Consider the following 20,443-nt stretch of genomic DNA (forward strand, 5'->3'; position numbering starts at 1 on the left):
CTGCCCACCAATAACCTGCTCAGCAATAACCTGCTCACCAATAACCTGCTCACCAATAACCTGCTCAGCGATAACCTGCTCACCAATAACCTGCTCACCAATAACCTGCTCACCAATAACCTGCTCAGCGATAACCTGCCCACCAATAACCTGCTCAGCGATAACCTGCTCACCAATAACCTGCTCACCAATAACCTGCTCACCGATAACCTGCTCACCAATAACCTGCTCACCAATAACCTGCTCAGCGATAACCTGCCCACCAATAACCTGCTCAGCAATAACCTGCTCACCAATAACCTGCTCAGCGATAACCTGCCCACCAATAACCTGCTCAGTAATAACCTGCTCAGTAATAACCTGCTCACCAATAACCTGCTCAGCGATAACCTGCTCAGCAATAACCTACTCAGCAATAACCTACTCAGCGCTAACCTGCTCAGTGATAACCTACTCAGCGATAACCTGCTCAGTAACAACCTACTCAGCGCTAACCTGCTCAGCGATAACCTGCTCAGCGATAACCTGCTCAGTGACGCTCAATTTGAATTCGACCAGGGTCACTCAGCTGCTGACCTCATGTTTGGCCTTGGCTCAAACATGGACAAAAGAGCTGAATTCCAAAGGGGAGTTGACAATGACTGTCTTTAACATCAAAATCACTTGTAACTGAGTGTAGTGTCAAGAAGTCCCTACAAAACTGGAGTCAGTGGGAACCAAGGGACAAACTCTCCGCTAGTTGAAATCAGACCTGACACATCGGAAGGTGTTTGTGGTTGCTGGAGGTCAGTCAAGGACATCTCTGAGTAGTGTCCTAGGCCCAAACATCTTCAGCTGCTTTATCAATGACCTCCTCTCCATCATAAGTTCAGCAATGGGGATACTCACTGATGATTCCACAATGTTCAGCTACATTCGCGACACCTCAGGTACTGAAGCAGATCATGTTCAAATGCAATAAGATGTGGACAATATCCAGGTCTGGGCTGATAATTGGCAAGTAACATTTGTGCCACACAAGTGCCAGGAAATGACCATCACCAGCAAGAGACAATCTAACCACCACCTCATGACATTTCAGGGTCAGTTCCATCTCTGAGTCCCCTGCACAATCAACATCCTCAGGGTTACCATTGACCAGCAATTGAACTAGCCTTGGCTGAACGAGATTTGGTGAACTAGCCTTGGCTGAACTAGCCTTGGCTGAACTAGCCTTGGCAGAACTAGACTTGGTGAACTAGACTTGGTGAACTAGCCTTGGTTGAACTAGCCTTGACTGAACTAGACTTGGCTGAAGAGACTTGGTGAACTGGACTTGGTGAACTAGCCTTGGCTGAACTAGCCTTGGCAGAACTGACTTGGTGAACTAGACTTGGCTGAACTAGCCTTGGCTGAACTAGACTTGGCTGAACAAGACTTGGTGAACTAGCCTTGGCTGAACTAGCCTTGGCAGAACTAGCCTTGGCAGAACTAGACTTGGTGAACTAGACTTGGTGAACTAGCCTTGGTTGAACTAGCCTTGGCTGAACTAGATTTGGCTGAACGAGACTTGGTGAACTAGACTTGGTGAACTAGCCTTGGCAGAACTAGCCTTGGTGAACTAGCCTTGGTGAACTAGATTTGCTGTATAAATACAGTGGCTAAAAGAGCAGATCAGAGACTATCAATCCGAAAATGACAACACACCTCCTGACTCCCAAAGCCTGTAACCATCTACAAGACACATGTTAGGAGTGTGATGGAATACTCCCCTCTTGCCTGGATGAGTGACTCAAGGGTAGTTCCAGATGGGTGATGCGGGCTGGCCATGTAAGTGAAGCCCACATCTCATTCATAAATGTCAGCAGGAATGGAATGAAGTTGGGGAAGGTTGGGGGAGAGATGTTGTGACTGGATTATGCAGCTGTCACTGGCTGGATCAGGGTCAGGAGCTGACAAAGCTTTGATCTGATGGTTATTGAACAGGAATGAGGTGGGCTTCACTTCACACTGTGTCTGATTCTCCCAGACTTCACCTGGATCAGTTTGTTTGAGGAACTGTTAATTGAGGCCAGTCTGTGGTTAATGATTGATTCCACCAAAGCTGAGTAGTGATTGCCTCTGTGATCAAAGTCTGCAACTTGCTGCTTGGGGCTGATTGTGTTCCTTATTGATTTCTGTTTGTACCGGCTGTACTGTCACTGACTCTGCAGAACATTATGAGGCACAGGACAGGGACACTCTCGCAAGGATTCCGATTAGATTATTAGAATGAAATTGTGTTTGTTTAACCTACCAGAATGAACCAGTAGACTGAGTCTTGATCAGGATGGCTTTGCTGCAGGATGGCTTTGGTCTGAGCTTGCTTTGAGAGCAAGGGCATACAGTTAACTCAGCTAGTGCACACTGATATTCAGTCATATTTCCCAAGGGCCCCGCATCATTAATGGCAACTTGTGTTAGGGAGCACATTAATTTTCCACCTAACAGTGACAGGGTTTAGAACTGGGATCGGAAGGCAGGGACTGGCTGCCTTCAAACAATCTCTTACAGGCAGGGCAGACAGATCCACCAGCTGTTTACTGGATTTACCACAAGTCCTGGAGGTGGCACGGTGGCTCAGTGGTTAGCACTGCTGCCTCACAGCTCCAGGGACTCAGGTTCAATTCTACCCTTGGGCAATTCGCTATGTGGAGTTTGCACATTCTCCCCATGTGTGCGTGGGATTCCTCTGGGTGGTTCAGTTTCTTCCCATAGTCCAAAGATGTGCAGGATAGGTGGATTGGCCAGGCTAAATTGCCCATAGTGTCCTGGGATGTGTAGATTAGATTAGATTAAATTCCCTACAGTGTGGAAACAGGCCCTTCGGCCCAACAGGTCCACACTGACCCTCTGAACAGCAACACACCCAGACCCATTCCCCTACATTTGCCCCTGACTAGCGCACCTAACACTACGGGCAATTTAGGTGGTTTAGCCACAGGGTTAGAGGGATGTGGTGGGTCTGGGTGGGATGCTGTTTGGAGACTCGATGGTTGGAATGACCTGCTGTAGGGATTCTGTGATTCATGAGCTGGACATGTGGAGAGAGAAACTGAGCAGATAGTATCAGGTTGGCTCAGAACAGGAAACTCCACAATGGACTGGGTTTACAGCAGGTAACGGACAGAGGGCTACTCAGTAACAGGGTGGAGAAGAACAGCACGACAATGACAAACAGCACAACAATGCAAGGCAGCCAGAGATGACAACGGGCAAGTAAAGAAATAAAAGAGTAAACTTTAAAAAGCAAAATCATCAACAAATCATCTTACTGCAAAATCATTGAGCAACTGTGATGATCTGAAATTGATTTCTAGAGGTTGATATTTAAACAAAAGATAAAAGCATTGTTCCTCAAACTTGCATTGAACTTAATGAGGTCGGTATAGGAAGCTGAAGAGAGAGTGCAGGGGGTGGAGAATTCAGAACACTGGAAACCAGAAGCTTAAAACACTCTTGTCATCATTATCATGAGCAGAAAATATAAAATTGAAAGTATGAGCAAATTTCAATTTCAATTTGAAGGGGGCTTTAGGGCCTTTGGTAGTGAGCAAACAGAAGGCAAAAGAATAGGTATTCACCTCCTTACTTACATGGAAAAGTGTTGTGGGCACATTATATCCCCATTATATTTCATTTGTCACATTTTTGCCCACTCACTTAACCTGTCTGTATCCCTCTACTGATTCATTGTGTAATCCTCACCACTTTCCTTCCTCTGTATTGTTGTGCCATCTGCAATGGCTATAGTATATTCATTTTCCTCATTCAAGACATTGATATATACTGTCAATAATGATGGCCTCAGCACTGATCCTGTCATATACAGCCAGTGCTGATGGACAAAGAGACCTCGGTGTGCATTTTCACTGTTCCTTGTAAGTGGAGTCACAGGTTGACAGGATAATGATGAAGAGACAAATAAAAACGCAGATGCTGGGAATCAAGGTAGATGAGCAGGAGGCTGAAAGTACACAGACAGCCAGGCAGCGTCAGGAGGTGGAGAAGTCAATGTTTTGAGTCAACTTTGGGTCAACCAAGAAAAATGGTAAGAGAAGCGAGATGCTTAGGTTGTCTTTTTTTACATTGAGGAAGATATAAAAATCTCCCAGAACTAGAAATCCAAGTCATTAGGGAGAATGAGGGATTGAAGGAAATTAACATCACTGCAAAAATTGTACTGGGGAAATTAATGGGCGGAAAGTGATTTCTCTGGGGTTCCCAGAGGAATGAGGGGGGAATCTCATAGAGCCTTATAAAATTCTAACAGGACCAGACAGGGTAGATGCAGGGAAGATGTTTGCAACGTTGGGTGCATCTAGAACCAGGGGTCACAGCCCGAGGATTCAGGGTGGCTCAGTTAGGACAGGGGGAGGAGACATTTCTTCACCCAAAGACTGGTGAGCCTGTAGAATTCAGCCCCACAGGAAGTGGTTGATGCCAAAACATTGAATGTATTCAAGAGACAGTTAGCTATAGGGCTTGAGGTAAACGGGAACAAAGATTATGGGGAGAAAGCAGGATTAGACTATTGAGTTGGATGATCAGCCGCGATCATATTGAATGGTGGAGCAGGCTCAAAGGGCCGAATGGCCTCCACCTGTTCCTATCTTCTATGTTTGTAACCCTAACACCTGATGGTCTACATCCCTGAATGCTCAAGGAATTACCTATAGAAATAGTCAATGCATTGGTGTTTATCTTCCAAATTCTATACATAGGACATAGAACAGTACAACACAGTACCGCCCTTTGGCCCACAATGTTTTGCCGAGCATTTACCTTAATCTAAGATCAACCTAACCCACACACCCCTCAACTTACTGCTGTCCATGTGCTTGTTCAGTAGTTGCTTAAATGTCTCTAATGTATCTGAGTCTACTACCACCACTAGCTGTGTATTCCACGCACCCACCACTCTCTGAATAAAGAACCTTCCTCCGATATGTCCCATAAACCTTCGTCCAATCATCTTGTAATTATGACCCCTCGTGACAGTCATTTCTGCCCTGGGGAAAGGTCTCTGGCTATCTACTCTATCTATGCCTTTCATTACCGTGTACACCTCTATCAAGTCGCCTCTCTTCCTCCTCCTCCTCCAGTGTGAAAAGCCCGAGCTCACTGAATCTCTCTTCATAAGACAGACCCTCCAATCCAGGCAGCATCCTGGTAAATCTCTCTAAATTATCTACATCCTTCCAATAATGAGGTGACCAGAACTGGACACAATATTCCAAATGTGGTCTAACCAGGTTTTTATAGAGCTGCAGCAAAACCTTGCAGCTCTGAAGCTCACTTCCCCTGTTAATGAAAGTCAAAACACTTCTGAACTCTATCAACTTGGATGGCAACTTTGAGGGACCCCAAGATCCCACTATTCCTCCACACTGCTACGAATCTGGTAACTCTGCATTCAGTATTCAAATTCAACCTTCCAAATTGAATCACTTCACGTTTATCCAGGTTGAACTCAATCTGCCACTTCTCAGCCCATCTCTGTATCCTGTCAATGTCTTGTTGTCGCCTGCAACAGCCCTCGACACTATCTACAACGCCTTTGTGTCATCGAAAAACTTACTAACCTACCTTTCCACTTCTCTATCCAAGTCATTTATAAAAACTGCAAAGAGCAGGGGCCCAAAAACAGATCTCTGCGGGACACCACTGATCACCGATCTTAAGGCAGAATGCGTTCCATCCACTCCCACTCACTGTCTTCCTGCAGCCAGCCAATTCTCTGACACATTTCCCTATTCCCTTTCTTGAACAGAGGAACAACATTCACCTCCCTCCAATCATCCAGTACTACTCTCGTGGAGAGCGAGGATACAAAGATCATCGCCAGAGGTGCAGCAATCTCATTCCTCACTTCCCATAATAACCTTGGATATATCTGGTCCAGACTTGAGACTTATCTACTTTGATGCTTCCCAGAATTTTCAACACATCCGGTTTCTAAATACCAATCTGTTCAAGCCTATTAACCTGGTCCACAGTGTTCTCACTATCAACAAGGTCCCTCTCTCTAGTGAATACTGAAGCACAAAACTCATTTAGGGCCTCTCCTACCTCTTCAGATTCCAGGCACAGGTTCCCTCCACTATCCCTGATCGGTCCTACCCTCTCTCTGATCAGGCTCCTATTCCTCACATAAGTGTAGAAAGCCTTTGGTTTTTCCCTAATCCTTCCTGCCAAGGCTTTTTCATGCCCCCTCCTCGCACTCCTCAGTCAATTTTCCATTTTTGAGTTCTTTCCTTGTAATCACCTTGTAATTCTCTAAAGCTGTGCCAGAGCCTTGCTTCCTACTTCCTCTTGACGAGAGGCTCCTCTTCTCTTGTCATCTAAGGCTCCTTCACCTTACCATTCCTTGCCTGTCTCAGTGGGACAAAGTTATCCAACACTCGCAACAAGTGCTCCTTAAAACAGCCTCCACATTTCTGTCATGCATTTCTCGTAGAACAATTGTTCCCAATTTATATTCCATAGCTTCTGCCTAATAGTGGTTAATTTCCCCTCCCCCAATTAAATACCTTCCCATACTGTCTGTTCCTATCCCTTCCTGTAACTATGGTAAAGATGAGGCAGTTGTGGTCACTGTCTCCAAAATGCTCTACCACCGAGAGGTCCGACACCTGGCCTGGCTCATTGCCTACCACCAAATCCAATATGGCCTCCCCCTAGTCGGCCTATCTATGTATTGAGTCAGGAATCCTTCCTGGAAACACCTGACAAAATCGGCTCCATCCAGACCATCTGCACTAAGGAGGTTCCAATCAATATTGGGGAAGTTGAAGTCACCCATAACAACAACTCTGTTACATCTGCACCTTTCCGAGATCTGCTGTCCAATCCATTCTTCTATCTCTGCTGCTACTGGGGTGTCTATAGAAAAGACCCAATAATGTGACTGCTCCTTTCCTGATACTGACTTCCACCCTCACTGACTCAATAGACAACCCTCCTCAATACCCTCCTCCCCCCTCCCCTTTTACCCACTTCCCCACCACTCCCCCCAACCCCCCATCCTCCCGCACGCTTTGTTTTTAAGAGATCTAAACCCTAGAACATCCAGCAACCGTTCTTGCCCCTGTGAAATCTATGTCTCGTTATGGCCACAACATCGTAGTTCCAAGTACTGATCCATGCTCTAAGTTCATCATTCTTATTCCTGACACTCCTTGCATTAAAACAGACACATGTTAACCCATCCCTTTGCCCTATCAACTGTGTATCCTTCCTGACAGACTCCCTGCATTCTATTTCTACCCATTCAACAATTATTCTCTCCTCTGATCTCTGGCTCTGGTTCCCATTCCCCCTGCCAAACTAGTTTAAACCCTCCCAAAGTGCTCTAGCAAATCCCCCACCCAGGACATTGGTGCCCGTACGGTTTAGGTGCAACCTGTCCTTCACTTACAGGTCCTACCTTCCCCAATGATCTACGTATCTGAAGCCCTCCCTCCTGCACCAGCCCTGTAGCCACATGTTTAGCTGCACTCACTCCCTGTTCCTCCCTCAGTATCACGTGGCACCAGTAGTAATCTTGAGATTACTATTCTGCTTGTCCTGCTTTTTAGCTTTCACTCTAACTCCCTGAAATCACTTGTTAGATCCTCACCCCTTTTCATCGGTGTCATCGGTGCCAATGTATACTCCAACTTTTGGCTTCTCATCCTCCCCCTTCAGAATCCTGTAGACTCGATCAGAGACATCCCAGATTCTAGCACCTGGGAAGCAACACGCCTTCCGGGAGTCCTATTTGCGACCACGGAATCTCCTTTCTGTTCCTCTAACTATTGAGTCTACTCCCACTACCACTTTTCTATTCTCCCTGCTTCCCTTCTGAACCAGTGCTAGAGACCTGGCTGCTGTGGCTAGCTCCTGGTAGATCGCCCCCAACCCCCCACGGCCCCCCACAACAGTAACCAAAACGGTATTATTGACGGGAATGGTCGCAGGGGATCCCTGCACTATCTGCCTGTTCCCTATTCGTCCCCTGATTGTAACCTTTTTCCTGTACCTGAGGTGAGATTACCTCCCTGTAACTCCTCTCTAATACCCCTGGAGCTACTCTCCGTAAATTCTGGAATGATTCCTGCAGATTGGAAGGTAACAAATGTCACCCACTATTCACATCAGTATTAGAGAAAACAAAGGGTGGCATCAATAGTTACCTGGTTGATAATGATCTGATTAGATATGGTCAGCATAGCATGCAAATAGAAACTCATGTCTGATAAACCTGCTGGAGGTGTCTGAAGATGTTATTAACAAAACTGATAAAGGAGAGCCAATGGATATTGTAGATTTCCAGATAAAGTTCCCAACAGGTGGCTGGTTAGAAATATTAAAGAACATTGGACAAGAGATAATGTACTGAGTCTTAGAGATGTACAGCCTGAAAACACAGCCTTCAGTCCAACTCATCCATGCTGACCAGATATTCCAACCTCGTCCCATTTGCCAGCGTTTGGCCGATACCCTTCCTATTCATATACCCATCCAGATGCCTTTTAAATATTGTAATTGTACCGGCCTCCATCAGTTCCTCTGGCAGCTCATTCCATACACGTACCACCCTCTGTGTGAAGATGTTGCCCCTCAGGTCCCTTTTCTATCTTTCCCCCATTCACCCTAAACCCACTCACCTCTCACTCTCATTCTGAACTCCCCCACCCCAGGGAAAAGACCTTGTCTATTTACCCAATCTATGCCCCTCATGATATTATAAACCTCTATAAGATCACCCCTCAGCCTCTGACATTCCAGGGAAAACAGCCCCAGCCTATTCAGCTTCACAGCATGGAGTAATGATTGGCTAATGGACAGAAAACATTCGGAATGCAGGCATTCCTCGGATTATCTATGAGTTCCATTCCTGAGTATATTTGTAAGTCATTTTATACACAAGTCGGGACACAATGCAGTCCAGTATAAAATAGCAATTTGGAAATACAAGCAAACATTCACGTCAGATCTTTAAAAGTAATTTTAATATAGGATTCAGACATTCATAAATCAGGAACTGCCTGTAAATGGATCATTTTCGTGTTGGCAGGCAGTGACTATGTAGGGGGGCACTGTAAAGATCAGCACCCTCACCCCAGCTATACATTCTGTCAAAATGATTCGGAGATGAAGATCGAACCTAAAATTTCCGAATTGGTGAACGGAACAAAGCTACGTGGAAATTTGTGTTGTGAGGAAGGTGTAAAGCAGTTTCAGGAGAATTTGGACAGGGTTAATGAACGGGCAGGAAGGTGACAGATGGAATAATATCATGGAGCGACGCTAGGTGATCCACTTTCGTCAGGAGAACAGGTGCACAGAGTTATTGTAAAATGGTTTAAATGATGCAGGATAGATGTACAAAGGGACGTAGAAGTTCTTGTCAATTAATCCTTGAAGCTGAAAATGTGTTGCTGGTTAAAGCGCAGCAGGTCAGGCAGCATCCAAGGAACAGGAAATTCGATGTTTCGGGCCAGAGCCCTTCATCAGGAATGAGGAGAGGGTGCCAGGCAGGCTAAGATAAAAGGTAGTGGGGAGGGACTTGGGGGAGGGGCGATGGAGATGTGATAGGTGGAAGGAGGTCAAGGTGAGGGTGATAGGCCGAAGAGGGGGTGGGGGCGGAGAGGTCAGGAAGAGGATTGCAGGTTAGGAGGGCGGTGCTGAGTCCAAGGGAATCGACTGAGACAAGGTGGGGGAGGGGAAATGAGGAAACTGGAGAAATCTGAGTTCATCTCTTGTGGTTGGCGGGTTCCCAGGCGGAAGATGAGGCGTTCTTCCTCCAGCCGTCGTGTTGTTATGTTCTGGCGATGGAGGAGTCCAAGGACCTGCATGTCTTTGGTGGAGTGGGAGGGAGAGTTAAAGTGTTGAGCCACGGGGTGGTTGGGTTGGTTGGTTCGGGCGTCCCAGAGGTGTTCTCTGAAGCGTTCCGCAAGTAGGCGGCCCGTCTCCCCAATATAGAGGAGGCCACATCGGGTGCAGCGGATGCAATAGATGATGTGTGTGGAGGTGCAGGTGAATTTGTGGCGGATATGGAAGGATCCCTTGGGGCCTTGGAGAGAAGTGAGGGAGGAGGTGTGGGTGCAAGTTTTGCATTTCCTGCGGTTGCAGGGGAAGGTGCCGGGAGTGGAGGTTGGGTTGGTGGGGGGTGTGGACCTGACGAGGGAGTCACGAAGGGAGTGGTCTTTGCGGAACGCTGATAGGGGAGGGGAGGGAAATATATCCCTGGTGGTGGGGTCCGTTTGGAGTTGGCGGAAATGACGGCGGATGATACGCTGTATACAGAGGTTGGTGGGGTGGTAGGTGAGAACCAGTGGGGTTCTGTCTTGGTGGCGGTTGGAGGAGTGGGGCTCAAGGGCGGAGGAGCGGGAAGTGGAGGAGATGCGGTGGAGGGCATCGTCGATCACGTCTGGGGGGAATCTGCGGTCTTTGAAGAAGGAGGCCATCTGGGCTGTACGGTGTTGGAACTGGTCCGCCTGGGAGCAGATGCGGTGGAGACGAAGGAATTAATCCTTGAAGGCTAACATACAGAAGCAGTAAGCTGTTAGGAAGGTTGGCAGAATATTAGTATTTATGGCAAGAATATTTGAGTCACACGTAGTGAAGTCTTGCTTTAAATGTATCGGAGCTTGGTCAGACTGTGCAGTTCTGATCACTTTCCATCAGGAAATATATTATTGCCAGAAAGGGAGTACAACAAAGATTTACCAGACTTGTCCCAGGGATGGTAGGAGGACTGTCCTACAGAGGGACAAACTGAGAGTGTATTCCCTAGCGTTTTAAAGAATGAAAGGTGATCTTGCGAAAACCTACAAAATGCTTAAAGGGATAGATGGGGTAGATGCAGGTAAGATGTTCCCCCAGTTGGCTAAATCTCAGACCAGCGGGTACAAATCTTTAAAAAAAGGGCAATGCCACTTGGGTCCAAGATGCAAAGAAGTGATTTTATTCAGAGATTTGTGAACCTTTGGAATTCTCTACCACAGAAGGGTGGGAGTCTTTGAGTACGTGTAAGGGAGGGATTGGTAGATTGCTGATTATCAGTGAGGTACAGGGTTATGGGCTGACACACATTGTAGTGTTCAATCAGCCATGAATGCATTGTGGAACAGAGCAAGCTCAATGAGCTGAATGGCCTCCCCAGTACTTACATGAGGTGAGCTCGAGAAAGTTAGGGAGAAAGGACACTGCAATATGGTAATGAGAAACAGTGTGTGACACTTGAGAAATTACTCATTGCTGGTGTGAAGAATTTGTTTTTTGGGGGTTATTGGTGTGAAGATGATCAGCCTGGTGAACACATTGGTCTGGTCAGATGAGCCAATCTTATTTCTGATGGGAACTGAATCAAATTTCTCCATGTGGAATTGTTTAAATCTGGAAGAAACGACAGTGTTTTTTCAGATACGATTGTCCAAAGATGTGAAATCGTTTTTGACTGTTCGTTATTTATACTGTTCAGGATGTCTTCAGTGTTAATGGATTTTCTTGATGATTTAAAATTAGAAGCTGAATTAGAATCATAATTAGAACCTGACAACAGCTCAAGCAGCATCTATTTCAGTTGCAAATAACCAGTGAGCTCATGGCTTTGAACAGTGAGGTTTAACAGGAAGTGGTTTCTCGATGGTTGTTTAAAGCAATGTAGCCAGTTTGGTCCTGTGCAGACTGTTATAGAGAATTGTGAGGGTCTTTCTCACTGAGCCAGTGCTCTGCATGTTCAGGTACCTGCAGCTGTCTCCAATTGAATGGAATTAGCTTTCAGTGTGAGAGACGGACAAGTGGAGGTCACAGTTCAAATTCGTCAATCAAACAATGACCAGCACAAGATCATACAGACAGTGAAGGACAGAACGTCACAGCTCACTGACTCACCCCCTCACATCAATCTGCCAGAGCAAGAGCAGAGGAACATTGTCACCCACACTACAGCCCACTCCCCAGAGTACACACCACCCCTTACACTACAGCCCACTCCCCAGAGTACACACCACCCCTTACACTACAGCCCCCTCCCCAGAGTACAGACCACCCCTTACACTACAGCCCACACCCCAGAGTACACACCACCCCTTACTCTACAGCCCACTCCACAGACTACACACCGCCCCTTACACTACAGCCCCCTCCCCAGAGTACACATCACCCCTTACACTACAGCCCACTCCCCAAACTGCGCACCACCCCTTACACTACAGCCCACTGCCCAGATACACACCACCCCTTACACTACAGCCCACTCCCCAAACTGCGCACCACCCCTTATACTACAGCCCACTGCCCAGATACACACCACCCCTTACACTACAACCCACTCCCCAAACTGCGCACCACCCCTTACACTACAGCCCACTCCCCAGACTACACACCGCCCCTTACACTACAGCCCCCTCCCCAGAGTACACACCACTCCTTACACTACAGCCCACTCCCCAGAGTACACACCACTCCTTACACTACAGCCACTCTCCACAGTACAATATACCCGTTACACTACAGCCCTCTCCCCAGAGTACGCACTATTCCTTAGACTACAGCCCACTCCACAGACTACACACCGCCCCTTACACTACAGCCCACTCCCCAAACTGCGCACCACCCCTTACACTACAGCTCCCTGCCCAGACTACACACTGCCCCTTACACTACAGCCCACTGCCCAGATACACACCACCCCTTACACTACAACCCACTCCCCAGAGTACACACCACCCCTTACACTATATCCCACTCCCCAGAGTACGCACCACCCCTTACACTACAGCCCACTCCCCAGACTGCCCATTACACTAGAACCCACTCCCAACATTTATCCTTCTGGATGGAAGTGGTCATGGGTTTGGAAGATGCTGAATTACCTTATGGACAGTACACAATGCTGCTACTGAGCTGGTGATGGCGATAACGGTATTTGTGGCTGTGATGCCAGTTGAGGTGACTGCTTTCTCCTGGATGGTGTCGTGTTTCTTGAGTACAGTTGGAGCTGCCCCCATCCTGGGGCGTGGTCCAACACACCCTGACCTGTGCCTTTTAGATAGTGGACAGGCTTTGGGGAGACAGGAAGGGAGTTACTCTTGGCAACATAGAAATTAGGAGCGAGAGTAGGTAATGCAGCCCTTTGAGCCACTCTGCCACGTCATGTGATCATGGCTGAACTGAATTCCTCTCTCCTGCCTACTCCCCATGTCGATTTCTCTCTTGAATCTGTGGATTGATTCTTCCTGCACCCCACCCTGGGACAGTGAGCTCCATAGATTCCCACCCCTCCTCCTTTCAGTGTTGAACATCCCTCCTCTCACTCGATATCCATGACCTCATGTTCAAGACTGTCCCACAACATCTGTTCAAGAACCCCCTTGCCAGTTCCCTTTTGTATTTTATACCCCTCAATCACCTCCCACCCCCCCACCCCTCCCCATTCTCCTGAACTCCAGTGAGTATAGGCCTGAGCTGTTCAACCCCTCCTCACCCACCAGCCCTTCCATCCCTGGGATCAATGTGGTGACCTTCCTCTGAACTGCTTCCAGTGCCATCACGTCCTTCCTCAAGTAAGAAGACCAAAACTGGACACTGCTCCCAGTGTGGTCTCACCAGTGCCTTATATAATGGTAGCAACACTTCTCATTTTTATTATCCAGTCCTTTTAGAATAAATGTTGCTGCAGTGTTCCTAGCCTCTGGCCTGCTGTTGTAGCCATTGTATTTATAGGGCTAGTTCAGTTGCGTTCCTGGTCAATAGTAACCCTAAAGATGCTGATAATGGATATAATACTTATTTAATATAAAAAGTATAATTAGTGGAGGCAACGGCTGAGTGCTATTATCACCAAACTGTTGATCCAGAAACCTGGGTACTATCCTACAGACCTGGGTTCGAATCGTGCTACAGCAGATGGTGGAATTAGTATTCATTTTTAAAAATCTAGAATTAAGAGCATAATGATGAGCATGAATCCATTGGCAATTGTCAGAAAACCCGTGTGGTTCACTCATGAGATAACATGGTGGCTCAGTGGTTAGCCACACAGCACCAGAGACCCGGGTTTGATTCCAGTCTCAGTCAACTGTCTGTGTGGAGTTTGCACATTCTCCCTGTGTCTACTTGGGTTTCCTCTGGATGCTCCGGTTTCCTCCCACAGTCCAAAGATTCATGAGTTAGATGGATTGGCCACGCTAAACTGCCCCATAGTGTTCAGGGATAAGTGGATTAGCCACCGAAAATGCAGGGTTACAAGAATGGGGTGGGTCTTGGTGGGATGCTCTTAGGGTGGTCAGCATGGACTTGATTGGCCAAAAGGCCTGCTCCAAACTGTGGGATTCTATGATTGTAATGTCCTATAGGGAAGGAAACTGCCGTCATTGCCCAGTTTGGCCTAAATGTGATTCCAGGCCCACAGCAATAGGGAGAGGCCGAGTAGTTTGGGGCTGTTTTCCCAGGAACATCGGAGGCCTTGTGGAGGTTTATAAAATCCTGAGGAGCATAGATAGGGTAAATAGACGAGGTCCTTTCCCTGGGTTGGGAACGTCCAGGTCTAGAGGGCATTGGTTTAGGGTGAGAGGAGAAAGATATAAAAAGGACCTAAGGGGCAACTTTTTCACACAGAGGGTGGTACGTGTATGGAATGAGCTGCCAGAGGATGTGGTGGAGGCTGGTACAATTATTATATTTAAAAGGCATCTGGATGTGTATATGAATAGGAAGGGTTTGGAGGGATATGGGCCAAGTGCTGGCAAATAGTATTAGATTAGGTTGGGATATCTGGTCAGCATGGATGAATTGTACATCTCTATGATTCATTGGCTCTTTAACTGCCCTCTGGGTGATTTGGGATTGGCAATAAATGTTGGCGTCGCCAGTGACATTCTCATCCCATGAATAAAGGTTTTTAAAATCCTATAGATGTGGTCCAACCAGAGCTTTATGAAGATTCAATGTAACATATCTGCTTTTATGTCTATATTTATGAGGCTGAAGATCCCATATGCTTTGCTATCCACTTTCCCTCTCTGCCCTGCTCCCTGCAAAGATCTGCACCCAGATCCCTCTGACCCTGCACACACCTTTGAACCGTGTTGTTAAGTCTATGTCGGATTTCCCTGTCAGTTATGCCAAACTGGACCACTTCACTCTTTTGTCTTAGTTCTTCTCCCACAAGTCTGCTAGCCTCTCTGTGTCCTGATTCTTACAATCCTCACTGTTTTCCCCTACCTCCCCATTTGGTATCCTTGGGGAGTTTTCAAATTTGCGTTCTAATATCCAAGTCCCAGAAGAAGTTTGTGAAAGATTCGAATCCTGATCCAATCAGCAGGGGTAATGGTTCCACATTTTCCTGTTGCTGAATTCCTGTCCCTTTTAACAGTGGGTTCCCATCTCGAAGAGTTGCTTCCTATCAGAGAGAGGCAGCACAGTTCTCTCCAAGAACAGTGGTCACTGCTGGGATTGCGGCTAACTGAGAAGGTGCTTGTCCTCTCAACCAGGTCAGTGAAGTCTGGAGTTGGCCAAGGTCAGTCAAGCAAACCCTGGCATAGAGGGCAGGGGGAGGTGTCCTCAATGATCCACAGAGTGCCATTTGGGATGGTCATCCCTTTCTGAACCCAGGAAGCTGGTGGGACAGTTACCCTGTCACCTGACAGATAGCATGGAGCAGCAAGGGAACAGTACCCTTCAGCTCCCTGTCCTTGTCAAACATCTCTCCTTCCTTCAAAGCTATCTGGACCCTGCCTTCACCTTTCCCTACCTCCCAGCCCATCCCCCCAGGCCAGGAAACAGCTATGGTAAGGGGTGTTGGGTACATTGTGGTGGCTTTGACTCCATCCAACAATGGGGCAGCACCATTCAAAGAGTTATCAATCCACTGTGAAGGAGAGCTCTCAACAGCAAGGTACAAAACATTCCATTTTCACTTGTTAAGAAACCGCGGTTGATCTCACTTCTCAGTTGCACCGGTTTCCAAGCAGACTCGATGCTAAGCTACCCAATCGCTTGTCGTTGCAGGTACAACAGCCTGGTGACTGGCCAGCGGGCCAGGGCAATCATCTGTGTCTGCTGGATCCTGTCCGTCATGATCGGCTTGACCCCGATGCTGGGCTGGAATCAGTCCAACTGCGAGCTCACCATGAAGCTGAACGGGACGGAAGGCTGCAGGGATGGCATGGTCTCCTGCCTGTTCGAGGAGGTGGTCACCATGGACTACATGGTGTATTATAACTTCTTTGCCTGTGTCTTGATGCCCTTGCTCATCATGTTTGGCATTTACTTGAGAATCTTCATGGCCGCCCGCCATCAGCTCCAGCAGATGGAGTTTAAGATCACAGCCGTTGAGAAGAGCAGGTCCACCCTTCAGAAGGAGGTGCACGCTGCCAAGTCCTTGGCCATCATCGTGGGTCTCTTCGCTGTCTGCTGGTTGCCCCTTCACATCATTAACTGCGTCAACCTCTTCTGTGAGAACTGTCGCCCCCCAGCCTGGATCATGTACTTTGCCATCATCCTGTCCCATGCCAACTCTGTGGTCAACCCTCTCATTTACGCGTACCGCATCCGAGAGTTCCGCCAGACATTCCGCAAGATTCTGAGGAAGCACATCCTGAGGAAGCCAGACCAGGTGCTGCAAACGCCTAGTACACGAAGCTCCACCCATGGAGGCGGTGGGGGGACTCAACTCAATGGGGGAGTTTTTGATCTGGTGAACGCCTGCTCCCAAGACGTGTTGGAGAAAGATCCCCAGCAGAACGGACATGTCCCAGACTTGCGGCTCCGCGGGGACCCAGGGGAGCAACAACCAGAGGGAGAGGACAACACCGAGGGTCAGCTCCCCACTGTCTCCGCGCAACAGACTCCCTGCTCAACTCTCACCAAAGTCTCCTGATCCTCAGCTCAACGAGGCTCTAACTTGTTCCAACAACAAGGTGAAGGGTTCCAGTGGCAACAAGTAAAAGAAATGAGAGGGGGAGAGAGAGAGAGAGAGAGAGAGGAGGGAGGAATGGATGCACAGAAAGAGAGAGAGAAAGAGAGTGACAACATGCCGACAGGATATAAAGGGCTCAGGTGTGGAGGTCACGGAGTGGGTGAGAGATTTGATAGCAGCTCAGTGTGAAGCTTACATTACCTGAATGCCTTGTGTATTTGTCTAGCTTCCTGTGCAATGCCAGGCTACTGCCTCTTACCTGCCTACATTGGTGGCATAGCTAGTGGGGAAGTGGAGGTGGGTATAGGGATGGAGGATTGTGCCCCTTGGCAGCAATGCTGTGTGTGTACTTGTTGTGTTGTGTATTCCTGTCTGTAAGCTATTAGCTGTAAAGTTTTGTGTGGTGTTTACATGAACCCATGTGGTTCGGGGGGATTGCAGTCTGAGACACTGACTGTGCACAGGAAATGACCAGCTCACTCACATCACGCCTGCTTCCTCGAGGCCCTGACATACTCGATAGCATTCAGGAAGTAAATTGTAAGCTAGCTGGATCAGCTTCATGTGGAGGTTTCCGCTCAACCCAGGCTATACCTTGCTATGGGAGTTTCATTCCATTATATTTACAAATCTGACAGAGAGGGAGTAAATCAGACACATTGGAGGGAAACGGGCCATGATGGAATGGGAAGGAACAGTAATGTCATTAAGGCTGAGACAATTATGTCATGGTTTTGGGCAGGGATAACATTGGTTGGGTCAGTGACATCATTGAGAGGATCCAGTGATGCCATGGGGAGGGGAGGGGGGACAAGTGATGTCACAGGCTTGGGGCTGTTGGATTGAGGAGGACACTGGAATGGACAGTCTAGTTACAACTGGATGAGATCTTCTCTAATTTGAAAGGAATTTGAAAGGAATGTACTGGCACTGAACAGTTCAACGCAGGTTCACTCGGCTGAATTCTCTGCTAAAGGGGTTGACTTTTTAACACAGGTTGGTCTTTTATTTATTAGAGTTTAGAAGAATGAGGAGAGATCTTGCTGAAACGTACAAGATTCTGAAGAGGATGGACAGGGTATACTGAGAAGAAGGTGACTTTGTGAACACATGAACTTCTTTGGTTCTGAAGAACAAAGGAAGAAGCAGTGACCGTCAGGGGGTGGGCAGGGGTGGGCAGGGGTGGGCAGGGGTGTTGGCATGGGGAGTGACATTGCAGGAGGGTGTTGGCCTGGTGAGGCATTGGTCAACCTTGGCTAAATCACCCTTAATGGTTAAAGCTTGCCACCTTCAGCTTGTCAATTATAGTGAGGGCGAGTGCACACAGGCTTGATATCAGCTCATGCAATTGGTCCCTAATGGGAATGTTTCTGGGCCAGTAACCCACATAGTCAAAGCCTCCTCAAGAAAGCTGGGAAATTTTAAATGTAGATCATTAAATTGGGAATAAAAAGCTGGTCTTGGTAATGGTGGCTAATAAAATGATGATTTATCATATTTATTTTAAAAACCCAGTACATCTGCGAATGCTCTTCCTCTAGGAAGGGAAGTTGCCATCCTTACCGAGTCTGACATAACATCATTCCTGACCCACAGAAATATGGTTAACTTGTAACTGCCCTGTGAGATGGTGGGGGAGTCACACACTTTCATCCCAACTGTCCCAAACCCTTGTCCACACCGAAGCTGGGTTTCAGAGGCAACTCCTCAACACCTTCTCCAGAGACATTCTGTGGCTGAGCAGTAAAGTGTTGGTGGGAGTGACCAGATCCCATCAATGAGCAAGCCGTTGACCTGAGGAATATCAGTGGTTTATAAGTGTTCTCCCTGTATATTGGAAATAATTAAAATAAAGCCTTACTCATGAAATGAGCAAACTATATTTCAACTGTTGCTGTCTTCTACACTCACAGACCAACAAGGAGAGAGCAAACACTTTCACCATACACTTCCCACCACCTCACAGGGGAGAGAGGGGGAAATAGTCTGATGAAGGTGTGTGAGGGTATTCCTGCATACACTGGCGTGCGGGGTGGTGCTGTGTGAGGGGGTATTCCTGGGTAGACTCGGTATGGGGTGGTGCTGCATGAGGGGGTATTCCTGGGTACACTGCGGTATGGGGTGGTGCTGTGTGAGGGGGTCTTCCTGGGTACACTGGGGTATGGGGTGGTGCTGTGTGAGGGGGTATTCCTGGGTACACTGGGGTATGGGGTGGTGCTGTATGAGGGGGTATTCCTGGGTACACTGCGGTATGGGGTGGTGCTGTGTGAGGGCATTCCTGGGTACACTGGGGTATGGAGTGGTGCTGTGTGAGGGTATTCCTGGGTACACTGCGGTATGGGGTGGTGCTGTGTGAGGGTATTCCTGGGTACACTGGGGTATGGGGTGGTGCTGTGTGAGGGTATTCCTGGGTACACTGGGCTCCGGGGTGGTGCTGTGTGAGAGGGTATTCCTGGGTACACTGGGGTATGGGGTGGTGCTGCGTGAGGGGGTATTCCTGGGTACACTGGGGTATGGGGTGGTGCTGTGTGAGGGGGTATTCCTGGGTACACTGGGGTATGGGATGTTGCTGTGTGAGAGGGTATTCCTGGGTACACTGGGGTACGGGGTGGTGCTGTGTGAGAGGGTATTCTTGGGTACACTGTGGTACGGGGTGGTGCTGTGTGAGAGGGTATTCCTGGGTACACTGGGGTATAGGGTGGTGCTGTGTGAGGGTATTCCTGGGTACACTGGGGTATGGGGTGGTGCTGTGTGAGGGTATTCCTGGGTACACTGGGGTATGGGGTGGTGCGGTGTGAGGGTATTCCTGGGTACACTGGGGTATGGGGTGGTGCTGTGTGAGGCTATTCCTGGGTACACTGGGGTACGGGGTGGTGCTGTGTGAGAGGGTATTCCTGGTTACACTGGGGTGTGGGGTGGTGCTGTGTGAGGGTATTCCTGGGTACACTGGGGTATGGGATGGTGCTGTGTGAGAGGGTATTCCTGAGTACACTGGGGTATGGGATGGTGCTGTGTGAGAGGGTATTCCTGTCTACACTGGGGTATGGGGTGGTGCTGTGTGAGGGTATTCCTGGGTACACTGGGGTACGGGGTGGTGCTGTGTGAGAGGGTATTCCTGGGTACACTGGGGTACGGGGTGGTGCTGTGTGTGATTAGATTAGATTAGAATTACAGTGTGGAAACAGGCCCTTCGGCCCAACAAGTCCACACCGACCCACCGAAGCGAAACCCACCCTTACCCCTACATTTACCCCTTACCTAACACTATGGGCAATTTAGCATGGTCAATTCACCTAACCCGCACATCTTTGGACTGTGGGAGGAAACCGGAGCACCCGGAGGAAACCCACGCTGACACGGGGAGAACGTGCAAACTCCACACAGTCAGTCGCCTGAGTCAGGAATTGAACCCGAGTCTCCGGCGCTGTGAGGCAGCAGTGCTAACCACTGTGCCACCGTGCCGCCCTACACTGGGGTATGGGGTGGTGCTGTGTGAGAGGGTATTCCTGGGTA

The 20,443-nt window shown here is 48.3% G+C and overlaps 1 protein-coding gene across 1 annotated transcript in view; it reads left to right on the forward strand.

The window, feature by feature from the left end:
- adora2aa (adenosine A2a receptor a) overlaps nucleotides 1-18,081 on the forward strand; it is a 112,687-nt gene extending 94,606 nt beyond the window's left edge. The window contains exon 3 of the mRNA XM_060844089.1: nucleotides 16,021-18,081. Within this exon, the coding sequence (XP_060700072.1) occupies nucleotides 16,021-16,891 (871 nt within the window). The 3' untranslated portion in view covers nucleotides 16,892-18,081. The remainder of the gene's footprint in view (nucleotides 1-16,020) is intronic.
- Nucleotides 18,082-20,443: the final 2,362 nt, after the last annotated feature.

This window comes from Hemiscyllium ocellatum, chromosome 24 (genome assembly GCF_020745735.1).
Source record: "Hemiscyllium ocellatum isolate sHemOce1 chromosome 24, sHemOce1.pat.X.cur, whole genome shotgun sequence".
In the NCBI taxonomy this organism is placed as follows: Eukaryota; Metazoa; Chordata; class Chondrichthyes; order Orectolobiformes; family Hemiscylliidae; genus Hemiscyllium; species Hemiscyllium ocellatum.